Source organism: Podarcis filfolensis (genome assembly GCF_964270895.1).
Source record: "Podarcis filfolensis genome assembly, chromosome: 3".
In the NCBI taxonomy this organism is placed as follows: domain Eukaryota; kingdom Metazoa; phylum Chordata; class Lepidosauria; order Squamata; family Lacertidae; genus Podarcis; species Podarcis filfolensis.
Window position 1 is genome coordinate 58576613 of NC_139606.1, and position 12519 is coordinate 58589131.

Genomic DNA, 12519 nt, shown 5'->3' on the forward strand with positions numbered 1-12519 from the left:
GGAAGCATACCAGAAGGAAGGAAGGAAGGAAGGAAGGAAGGAAGGAAGGAAGGAAGGAAGGAAGGAAGGAAGGAAGGAAAGGAAGGCAGGCAGGAAGGAAGGAAGGAAGATAGACAGACTTTCTTGGCCAGCTTTCCAGTGTTGGATCCAAGAGAGGTCTTCTGAAGAAATCTGATTTCATTGTAAAATGAGATTTTAGAAATCAATGTTTTGTTTATATATCCCACCCCAAATTCACAACCCTTAATTTTGCCTCATTGCAAAATATGCTGGTAAAGTTTGTTTTTGTGTACTTTAGTTAAAAAATAATAATGTGTGTACATTGACAAACAAGCACCTGTGCACATGACCACTTTGAAAAAATGGGAATGGAGGATGGATATGTAATAATTGAAAGGAGAAGACATGTTCAGACCACACAGTTACAACCTGTCAAGGTCTACCTGCTAGTAAACCTCTTATCTGTCAACAGCGTTGCACCAATGCACACACATGGAAAAAGTTGATCAGAGCTGCCTTTTGTGAGAGATAAAACCCCCTTACAGACTCTGCCTTTTAATCATAGTGATGGAATAGAATTTCAGAATTTTGCATGACTGGATTTTAGAAAGTTAATTGGCTGAGGTAGCTTCTGAGGTGAGGCCTTGGAGAGTACTTGAGAGGAAGCCTCAAAAATATGACAAACACCTTGATATTTATTTGGGGTTTTTTGTGCACACAGAGCTCAGTGATCAGATAAAATTAACTAGGAAAAATGTAGAATACTTGGCATTCATTCCACTGTGAATAGGGTGGGAAATGGACTGTTTCATCAGTCTAAGCAAAACCTTAGCAGGACCAATCTCACACCTGGTTCAGGCTGCAATCCCATGCATGTTGTTGTTGTTGTTTAGTTGTTTAGTCGTTTAGTCATGTCCGACTCTTCATGACCCCATGGACCAGAGCACGCCAGGCACTCCTGTCTTCCACTGCCTCCTGCAGTTTGGTCAAACTCATGTTAGTAGCTTTGAGAACACTGTCCAACCATCTCATCCTCTGTCGTCCCCTTCTCCCTGTGCTCTCAATCTTTCTCAACATCAGGGTCTTTTCCAGGGAGTCTTCTCTTCTCATGAGGTGGCCAAAGTATTGGAGCCTCAGCTTCACGATCTGTCCTTCCAGTGAGCACTCAGGGCTGATTTCCTTAAGAATAGATAGGTTTGATCTTCTTGCAGTCCATGGGACTCTCAAGAGTCTCCTCCAACACCATAATTCAAAAGCATCAATTCTTCGGTGAGCAGCCTTCTTTATGGTCCAGCTCTCACTTTCATACATCACTACTGGGAAAACCATAGCTTTAACTATACAGACCTTTGTCGTCAAGGTGATGTCTCTGCTTTTTAAGATGCTATCTAGGGTTGTCATTGCTTTTCTCCCAAGAAGCAAGCGTCTTTTAATTTTGTGACTGCTGTCACCATCTGCAGTGATCATGGAACCCAAGAAAGTAAAATCTCTCACTGCCTCCATTTCTTCTCCTTCTATTTGCCAGGAGGTGATGGGCCCAGTGGCCATGATCTTCGTTTTTTTGATGTTGAGCTTCAAACCATATGTTGCGCTCTCCTCTTTCACCTTCATTAAAAGGTTCTTTAATTCCTCCTCACTTTCTGCCATCAAGGTTGTGTCATCTGCATATCTGAGATTGTTGATATTTCTTCCAGCAATCTTAATTCCAGCTTGGGATTCATCCAGTCCAGCCTTTCACATGATGACTTCTGCATATAAGTTAAATAAGCAGGGAGACAATATACAGCCTTGTCGTACTCCTTTCCCAATTTTGAACCAATCAGTTATTCTATATCCAGTTCTAACTGTAGCTTCTTGTCCCACATAGAGATTTCTCAGGAGACAGATGAGGTGAACAGGCACTCCCATTTCTTTAAGAACTTGCCATAGTTTGCTGTGATCGACACAGTCAAATGCTTTTGTGTAGTCAATGAAGCAGAAGTAGATGTTTTTCTGGAACTCTCGAGCTTTCTCCATAATCCCATGCATAGAAGAGGAAATTTCAGCAAGTATAGCTTATCATGATACATGATGTTGAATTGTATCTGCTGAAACAGACTGCCAGCTGGTGTAAAGAATCCTATCTTTTATCAACAGATATCACCTGACATGGCATCCTCAGTAAATCCCTGTGGTGAAAGGCTGGAGGTTCTGCTTTATTGCCTTTCACTGAATGATAAAAGGAAGTTGTGAGACAACAAGTGCAGACAGTGGGAAAGAGAGGCGTCTTTCCTAAACATAGTATATTATAATCATTTTGCATAAATAGAGTGTTCCTTTTGTGTTTGGAAGCTAATACTTGTTAGGTCTTGCACTAGTTTTCCTGACAGAAGCTCCACAGTTTTTAACAGCTGCCTGATATTTAGAAATCCAATAACTTTTTCTAACGTGGAAATAGAGTGCCTGAAAAAACAATACCTGCTGAATTTTTTTGCTTGTCAGATGGCTCTTTAAAGGCAATCCTTTGTAACCACAGTGACTAGTTCAGATGTATAACATTTATACAATGATGGTACCTAGCTTGAGAAAATAGTGATAGATGGTAAAGTTGTTCCCATTGCTAAGTATTGTTAAGAATTTGTCTTATTATACATGTTGGATTAATAGTGCTCTGATGTGGCAGAGCTTGTCTCTTCATCCCCAGCCATGCAGCAGGAGTTTGTTCTTGGCTTAGAGCTACTGCCAAGCTTCAAGCACAGCATGAATGGTCTGAATGCCGTTCCTCCTATGAAGAATATTCTGTTTCTTATGTATCTTTTCCCTTTTTTAATTCATGACATAGAATATTTCCAGTTTGAAAACTGTCACATCTGTGTTTCTCTGGTTTATATTTTAACTGGAATGAAACAGGATGTTGTGATTCAGATACAGATCTTGCTCCAACTTTAAGCTGTCAGTACTGAACCTATTGCACAGATGTTTCATATGTGAAGTCAAATTACAAAGAAACTCTGCCCATTCCTTTCCATCCTCTCTGCCGTCTTATCAACCACTATTTTGAATCATACATTGCAATAAGGGTAAGTGGTACATTTGCCTAATAACAATGTGAGATCACCAAAGGCTGCTTCATGTGGTCATTTTTCACCATTCAGTTTTCTCCGCGGGACCTTTCCCATGATGTGAAGCAGGAATAAAACAAACATACATTGCTATAATAATTCCCACAATTTTAGCAGTGCTTTTGGGTGCCATTTAGGAGAATGCAAAATTCTGTTACAGCATGTTGATGTCCCCAGTCACAGATTCCTTCTCTGCATGATCATGTCAAGGGAAAAACTTCAAGGCAAAAAAAATTGCAGCAAAGCCATACTTGTTGAATTTCTGCCTGTTGCTTATATTTTTTTCTGTTATACATTAGCCTAAAGCACAAAGACTGTAATGATTTCAAATATGTTCTCTAGGTTTTCAATCCAAACTGCATTTTTGTCTTGGTTTCTTGCATTATGCCCAAATTAAAATGTCTTTAAGATTGTCCTCTTAGACAAAACCAAAAATTCCTTTCCTATATAGTGGGACAGCTAAATCAAGAGACTACATTTCCCAACTGGCCCTTCTTCTGGTCTGTGAGCAGGAAAACAGGAGTCTATCCTCAGAAAACAAAAAAGGCTAGCAGTACCAGCAAAAAGCATCTCTTCAAGGTTTAGAAAACATTTGATTTTATTAAGTCTATATAATTCATTCCAGAATTCAGGGTTGCTGTTGTTGTTTTTAAATGTATAAGCAGCATCTCCAAATGGAAGCAGTATTAGCAAATGGTATATGTGTTATCCTTTTTACATACTGTTTTTGCATAATGTTGCAATGAATCATACGTGTTTACTCAAATGCCTATTGGTCTCTAGTATGCGTAATTATTATTGAAAGCTTCAGCTTCCTATAATATTTTGGCTTTGTTTTAGCTAGAGCAGTAATAAAGGCCTTTTTTTATATAAAAAAAGAAATAAAGAAAAAAGGTGCATGACAAATATACTTTAAGGGAATTGAATTTCTTATTACACTGTGATTTATTAATAACCACTCCTTTGACACTGAACAATCTCTTTAAATATCTCACAAAAGACATTTTTCTGACAAATTACTTTCCATTCAAAAATGAAAAATGCAAGAATTGCACTACTGTAGAAGAAAAAGGATATATCAGAGAAGCAATTTTAAGTTTCAGGTGCAAGTAGCTTGAAGGAAGTGACTTGCTGAAGAAAAAGAAGTTCTTCAGTTTAGCTTAAGTTGTGTGAGGTACAAGTTGTCCATCATATAACAGTATTTGCTAAACAATTCATTAAGCTGACATTTGCCTATCCTCTTTGGGGAATGAGTTAGCTGAAGCAGAATATGACATGAACAGCACTTGACATTTTGCTGTGGGTTTAAAGCAGTGCATTTTAAGCAGTTCAATTCTGTATTCATTAGTAGTCAATGGAATGGAGTCTAATCATTAGTTAAATAAACTATTAATGTACTAAGATAGCCAGAAATCATTTACTACACATTCTGAATGCTGTATAAAGTAGGCAATATATATTAAAGTCCATATTTTCCCATTGCACATAACTAGCTATGCCACATGGTATCCCACAATGCTCCTGGTCAGACTGTATAAAAAGAACAGGGTTAAGAATACAACCACATCATACTGGAAATTTCACCATGTCAGGTCAAGTAACTGCAGCAGCATTGCAGTTATTTGCTAAGGATCACCCCAATCACACATCACATCGATCTGCTGCTAAATGTTTAACTGTGAATTTAAAAAAGCACCATGTTTATGGACAAAGCTCAAAAGTCCCTGCTTCTACCCACCCCACCCCGCTACGTCTGATTTCACCATGATGGGAGAAATGGCCTAGCCTAGTCCTGTCATTTCATCCAAACCTGGACTCATCGGTTGTTTCTCTCCAAACATACCATCAAGTTTGATCTTGACTTACGGTTCATAGTTTGATTGGGGAAAACAAATCACGAATCTGTGTTTGGACAACATGACAGGGCAGCTTTTGTGGTTTTATTTCTCCTTGGTGTGGCATGGCCAGGAATGGGGAAGAAACAAAGCAAGCACTGTTGAGCTGCGGGTAGCAGCACACTGCTCATTCACATTAAACCATAGGTAAACTGTGGTCTAAACCACAGAGTCTAGGGCTTGCCGATCAGAAGGTCGGAGGTTCGAATCCCTGTGACGGAGTGAGCTCCCATTGCTCGGTCCCTGCTGCTGCCAACCTAGCAGTTCGAAAGCACGTCAAAGTGCAAGTAGATAAATAGGTACCGCTCTGGTGGGAAGGTTAGCAGCATTTCCGTGCGCTGCTATGGTTCGCCAGAAGTGGCTTAGTCATGCTGGCCACATGACCCGGAAGCTGTCTGCGGACAAATGCCAGCTCCCTTGGCAAGTAAAGCGAGATAAGCGCTGCAAACCCAGAGTCGTTCACGACTGGACTTAACAGTCAGGGGTCCCTTTACCCTTTACCTTTAAACATTAACTATGGTTTAATGTGATGTGCAAGGGCGGTCTTTGTCTGTTGTGATCTCAGATGACACACCTTCCCCCCCACCGGCCTAAGTGGTTTTGGTATGCAAATGGAGAAACTGGCAAAAAAAAAATGTATTTAGGGTTTTAGACAGAATCTGACCTCTCAGTAAATATACACATTTTTTAAGCTCTTGAGAAGGCACCAGTGAAAACCCTCAGACGAGTATGTCATTTGTTTTGAAAAATAAGTGAACTTGAATGCTTTGAGCAGCGTAGCCAAACAGCTGGGATTTTTTATATGTCAGAAACAACTTGGGAGTGACTGTACTCAGTGGACTTTCTGGCAGAATACCGTCTTTTAAATACCAAAACTGAGAGCGGGGGTGGGGGGAGAAATGTTTTGTTAAATCTTTCATGAAGCTACCATATGGTTATGTTGCTTTAAAAGGAGCATATGTATGATTTTAAAAATAGAAATATAGAATTTGAGTTTTCAGAAGCTTTAAAGCAGGAATCATATAAGTTTATTTTTCTCTTCCATTGTGACAAGTGAAGAAACCAGACATTAAAGAATACAGATAGTCTTCATAACTGCATGTAGAATGTCATTTACTGCCTAACATTTGAATAACCAGAAATGGAAGAAATAAGACACATTCATGTGAAACATTTCTTACTGTTCCCTAAGCCAAGCTACATGTAGCATGAGAGTGCTATGATTGGATTTCACACCTTTGAGGGGGAGGATTAAATGAGGATGTGGATAGAGGGCCAATAGGATCAATCAGAATGGGGCAGTGGTGCTGGAGAGTTAACCCTTTAGCCATGGACCTTGACTGTGGTTGAAATGTCCCAAACAAGCTAGTCTTGCTAGGAAACAGGTTTAGTGCCTATCTTTCCCCCCAGGAGGATTAATATCAGCTTGTAGGCAAAGACTGCTGAGAAGAAATATTAAAGGCATCTTCCTATGGCATTACTGCATCCATCCAGTTTGAGGGTCCCTGATTTTTAAAGGGTTTTTTGCGGGGAGTGATCTACTCACAGATCTCATGTGTAGACCGGTTCTAAAATGCAAAACAATTACCGGAAGCAGTCCCATTTGCAGTTTGGATATATAGCTTGGTTATCTATATCATATGGTGAAAGCTAAAATGGTTACCTGTAATCTGCCATAGATTAGTGTGACATTATTAGATGCTAGAATGCTTTCAAAGTCATTCTAAATTATCAAACAACAGTGCCAGTCCTTCCTTTTAACCCCTTTAGTATTCACCAGAGTTCCAGATTTGCTCATGTCAATTTACCCAGCAGAATTTTAGAATGATGAGGGGACGAAGGGAGACATATACAAGAGAAAGAGAGAGAGAGAAAGACTATTTTGAAAGCATGGTTGTTTCTCCACTTCTGATGAATGGATTGGTCTAGAACCATATTAATTTAACATGTCCGTTTTACATTAATCAGTGATTTTTAAGAAATCTGTATGAAAATTTCACATTTTATCACAAAGTGCATATATTTGTGATACTGTATGTAAAGGTAAGATGATATTTACATTAATTTTATCCAATTATATGTATTTCTAAATGTCTTTATCATAAAATGTACATATTTAACAAGTCTTGGTACTTTTTTTGAGCTGAGCATTGTATTGTAAAATTGTGATAAGTATGAAACCCGAAGGTTAATTACACATTAAGCTGCACATCAGCCTAGGTCAGTCTGCTTCAGAATTCACAGATATAAAATTCCTCAAGCATTCATGTTCTCTACCAAAATACCTGATGCTGGATGTTACACCCCTAGTGGTTTTAGAAAGACTGAGAACTCTCATTTAACACATTTCTTTTGTTTATTCTCCTTTGTAGATTCACACATCTTTGATCAATGGACGGCCAAGCGCAGATGACCCTTCTCCAGCTCTGCTAGAATTCACTTCAGCTCGCTATATTCGCCTGAGATTTCAGAGGATACGGACTCTGAATGCTGATTTAATGATGCTTGCACATAGAGATCCCAATGAAATTGACCCAATAGTTACAAGAAGGGTAAGTCCTGGCACAGATGCCAATGTTTCTGTTTGCAGTGTTACTTTTGCTACTAGTATTAATGAGTAGGATCCAAACAAACTGTGCCATCTAGGAATTATCAGGAGCTTTCCGCTCCCGTCCCAGCAAGCATCAAACTCCCCATATGTCATGGGGGCCAGCTGTTCAATGAGAAAGGGTCCAAAGTTCCACAGAGTATATGGAAGCCCATTTTGAAACTAAAGTAGTCCATTAGATCCCAACCAGTGTTTCAGTTTTCACCTGCATAGAACAACAGTGTGAATACAAGAACACATACACAAGTTCACTTAATGCAGATTAGTTATGTTGTTGCATCCTTTGTACTTGAAAGATGGAAAGAATGAGAGTGTGTTCCACCTGTTTTGTGCCTGCTTACAGGTAACGAAATGTTCATAATTATTTCAGATTCATTAACACAGAGTACAAGAGTATTAGGTTATATATGTGGCATTGTGGTCCGCTGCCAGTGATGTAGGGTGGAATATTTTCAACAATGCACATAACTGCTATATACATGTTTTTGTGGCAATTTATACACAACCAAACAAATTATTGTTTCATGAAATTAGCTAGTACCACAATGAACTGATGCAGTAATCTTCATTTGGGTGCAATTTGCCTTTTTAAGGTGACAATCCCTTGGAAATATTGTGTGTGTGTGTGTGTGTTTGTGTGCTTATGTCAATTCATGCAGCAACCTACACATACAAAGATGCAACTTTTAGGATAGGGGTAGGCAGGGCTTTTTCTCAGTTCCGGCACCTCTCAGGTGGGCGCCATTGCCTTTCTAAGAGAATAAGGGAGGTGTTCATGTTAAATTCCAGCACCTCGTTTTCTATAAAAATAGCAATGGGGGTAGGGAACCTTTTTCAGCACACCTACATTCCCTTATGGGCAATCTTCCTGGGAAAACAATCCAGTGGTGGGCAGGGCCAGAGACAAAGGTGGATGTAACTTTTACCTTTGCACAGTGATCTGCATTCCAGCTATGAAAACGTTTCTACACACACACACGACTCCCCATCTGGGTAGGCAAGAGGCATTGTCACAGTTCAAGAATACATTCCTACTAGGTAAAGCATGGAAGGAGAGTGGGGAGCAAGGCCAGTGAAGGGTGTAGGTTGGGGAGAGAGTGCCAGACAGAGAGGCCTGAAGTGTCCTGCTTCTACACCAAGGTAAGGGATGTGATGGGGCTGTGGTCTTTACCACTGAGCCTCTTGGGCTTGCCTATCGGAAGGTTGGCGGTTCGAATCTCCATGACGGAGTGAGCTCCCATTGCTCTGTCCCAGCTTCTGCCAACCTAGCAGTTCGAAAGTACACCAGTGCAAGTAGATAAACAGGTACTGCTGTGGCGGGAAGGTAAACAGCATTTCCATGTGCTCTGGCACTTGTCACAGTCCTCTGTGTGTCACCTGGAAAACTGTCTGTGGACAAACTCCATCTCCCTGGCCTGAAAAGCGAGGTGAGCACCGCACCCTATAGTTGCCTTTGACTGGATTTAACTGTTGAGGAGTCCTTTACATTTACCTTTTTTACAGCAAGGTGAGTCTCAGCTGGGGTATAGGCAGGGCTGTGGCTAGCGGGTGGGGGTGCACGCAAGATTGGCTAAAAAATGTGTCCATAAATATCTCTATAAATAAAAATATTGATTATAGCTTCATAAGAAAAGGTTTTAAATAGTGGGTGAATTGAAGGGGGGCGTTGGAGGAGAGGCGGAAAGAAGAGCTAATTTGTCCGTTTTGGAACATGATAAAAAATAATATACAGTTTTCAGTGTATTCATACCCATTTCCCACTGAAAATTGAAATACAATCTACCCACATGTCTTAAAATATTTCAAAATTGTTAAAAAGCAAATTTCCATTAGAAGTTCACAGTTGTTTGAATACTACACTTAAAACATATTCATTGTGCTTCATTGGATTTGTTTACAATTTAATTACTTTTGTACATAGTGCATTTTCTTTAAAGGATTTTTTAAACTAAAGTCTGTGATATAGTTAGAAATTTATTAATTTATTTTTATATTCATTTGCAGTATTACTATTCTGTGAAAGACATCTCCGTTGGAGGAATGTGCATTTGCTATGGCCACGCAAAGGCATGCCCACTGAATCTAGCTACAAATGTATGTATATTGCAAATCTCCTTGAACCTTAAAAAGAAAATCATTATAGCATCTCCTAGGGTTGCCATATATCCTCTTTTTCCAGGATATGTCCTCTTTATTGAAAGGAGAGTCGTCATAGTGATCCATAGTTAAAAGTAGAAATTGGCAAATGTGTCCTTTTTTTGGCTCTTCAAAATATGGCAACCCTATCTGACACCTGCCATCCTTAAATATATGGTTTTGATTGCTAATGTTTGGAGAGGTTAGATACTGAAAGCTTTCTCCAGCTCAATTCTATTCATGCTTGCTTGGAAGAAATTCTTATTTCTGTTGGGTTCAGTATATGTGCATAGTATTGAAGCCTTGGTTTATCTATCATCTGTTTTGTAATTCATTGGTTAATTGAAATTATATAAAATTGTATATTTCAAAATCTCATTATTAGCGATGTGGCTGAAGATACTGCCATTTTTGCCATTGCTCCTGGTATTTTGATATTGGTTGAATAGGATAAGCATAACTCTTCATAGCAACCACATTCCCCCAGAGTATACCAATATGTCATCATGTAACACTGTTAGTAGATAGATTCAAGTTTTCAACTCCCCTTGCAGCCATGAAACTTGCAAGGGCAAAGTGCCAGCAAAGGGGGTGTCATTTCACTTTTCTCTGGGCCTTTACCCCTCCCTAAGAGGTCAAGAATATTTGGGTCACCACTAATGAATGACATTAATTCCTTAAGCGTGTGAAACAACTTGCATGTCAATACACAGAACCAACTGGTTGTTATGCTGTCCCTTTTTTGGTAGATTTTTTAAAAAATAAAATAAAATCACATTCTTTTTTAAAAAAACAACAACAAGCAAATAAATAAGACATAGCATAACTAGAATATTTACATAAAATAAACAGGACACAAAATCTATTTCTCAGACCAGAAGTGTAACGCTGTGCATGCATGCATTATTGTATAATATATAGCTTAATGCCAAGATAGGTCTAAGCAGTTTATAGAATATAAAGATCTTTCTTCATCATCATCATCAACATCATCATCTGCACAGCGATCTGGAGCTGACTCCTTTCTAGCATGTCTGGAATTGATTGATTGATTGAATTTATATACCAACCTATACCTGGAGGTCTCAGGGCGGTTCACATTATTAATAAAATTAATTATTAATTAAAATGCACACTAAAACAACCCATAATTTAAACATAAGCACCCATAATTAAAATATGCAATAAAACAATCCCATTAAGACACAGCAATCAAAGTATGCCACATCCAAACATTCAATGAGCCTGGCAGAGGGAAAACTAGCCTTTAAAACAGAACTTGAGTTATACCACACTTTTTGCCAGCTTAATTTATGTTGGGTTGCCAGGTCTTGTGATTGAGCTGAGCAGGTTTGGGATCCAGGCTAAGTTTCACTCCTCCCCTCTCCCCTCCCACAGTCTTGCCCCCATCACTCCTTGAGAATATCCCCTTTTCAGGTTATGCTGGCTTATGTTCCACCAGGCTTTGCTCAGAAGGCTGTGCCACAGCTGAGTGGGATGAGGGACTTAGGCCAGCATATCTCTGACTGAGGTAGATTTGGGGGGTTAAATCAGCATAGACTAACTGAGCTGGAGATCCTGATCCTCAGTCACTCATACCGGCAAACCTAGGGTAAGGATTACTCCCTCAACCAGTTGCCAATGTTAACACCACACAAAGTCCGTAGGGAATGAGATGGACTTTCAGGTATTTAATTTTCTATATTATTAAGTTTATACCCTGATTTTCTTCCCAAAGCAGCTCACCAGCAGCAAAATACTACATTTTAAAAATTCTTACTTGAATTGCAATTTTTGCCAATATGACAGCATCCTTACAAAATATCTCTAGATGAACTCCTTTCATTCATTCCATTATCCCATCCTTTCGTTCATCCCATTATGTTTGTCATGCTGTGCCTTATAAAAGTAAATGCTATCCATTTAATAGATGCCTGTAAATAAATTATGGTTATTACTGTGATGATGTCTGTGCATGTTGTCAAAACTGAGTGACAAATTGTGCAGGTTTGGAAAGTCACATGTTTCTTTGAAACGTATTTTGTTTTGCCTAGAGCTTCAAATTCTGTTAAATTAATTGCTTTAAAGAACAATAATCAAATACCTAACAATTAATTATGGTTTTTGCACTTCATTCCAATAACAAACATACATATTTTAAAAAGCTGATAAATGAACAAAAGCATTTTATTGAATTTTCAGTTACGTCAGAATTTAAAAGTGATGGCCAATAATTGTTCTGAATGTAACTCTCATAGAATCCTAGAATTACAGAGTTGGAAGGGACCTCAGGGGTCATCTAGCCCAACCCCCTGCAATGCAGTAATCTCAACTAAAGCATCTATGACAGATGGCCATCAAACCTTCCAAGGGAGTCTGTCCCACTTTAAACAGCTCTTACCATCAGAATGCCCTTCTTGATGTTTAGTCAGAATCTCATTTCTTGTAACTTGTAGCCATTGGTTTGGGTCCCACCCTCCAGAGCAGGAGAAAACAAATTTGTTCCATGTGACAGCCCTTTAGATATTTGAAGATGGCTATGATATCTCCTCTCAGTCTCCTCTTATCCAGGCCAGACATACCCAACTCCCTCAACTGTTCCTCATAAGGCTTGGTTTCCAGATACTTTGTCATCTTGGTTGCCCTTCTCTGAACACATTCCAGCTTGTCAATATCCTTCTTAAATTGTGGTATCCGGAACTGGACACGATACATTAGGTATAGTCTGACCAAGGCAGAATAGAATGGTATTATTACTTCCTTTGATCTGGACACTAGA

At 39.1% G+C, this 12519-nt stretch overlaps 1 protein-coding gene across 13 annotated transcripts in view; it reads left to right on the forward strand.

Annotated features, from left to right (window-relative positions):
- The window catches only part of LAMA2 (laminin subunit alpha 2), a 359840-nt gene that overhangs the window by 120940 nt on the left and 226381 nt on the right, over positions 1–12519 (forward strand). For all 13 annotated transcript variants that reach the window (XM_083607541.1, XM_083607530.1, XM_083607532.1 and 10 more), the window contains exons 5-6: positions 7369–7548; positions 9609–9698. In XM_083607541.1, the coding sequence (XP_083463667.1) occupies positions 7369–7548; positions 9609–9698 (270 nt within the window). The remainder of the gene's footprint in view (positions 1–7368; positions 7549–9608; positions 9699–12519) is intronic.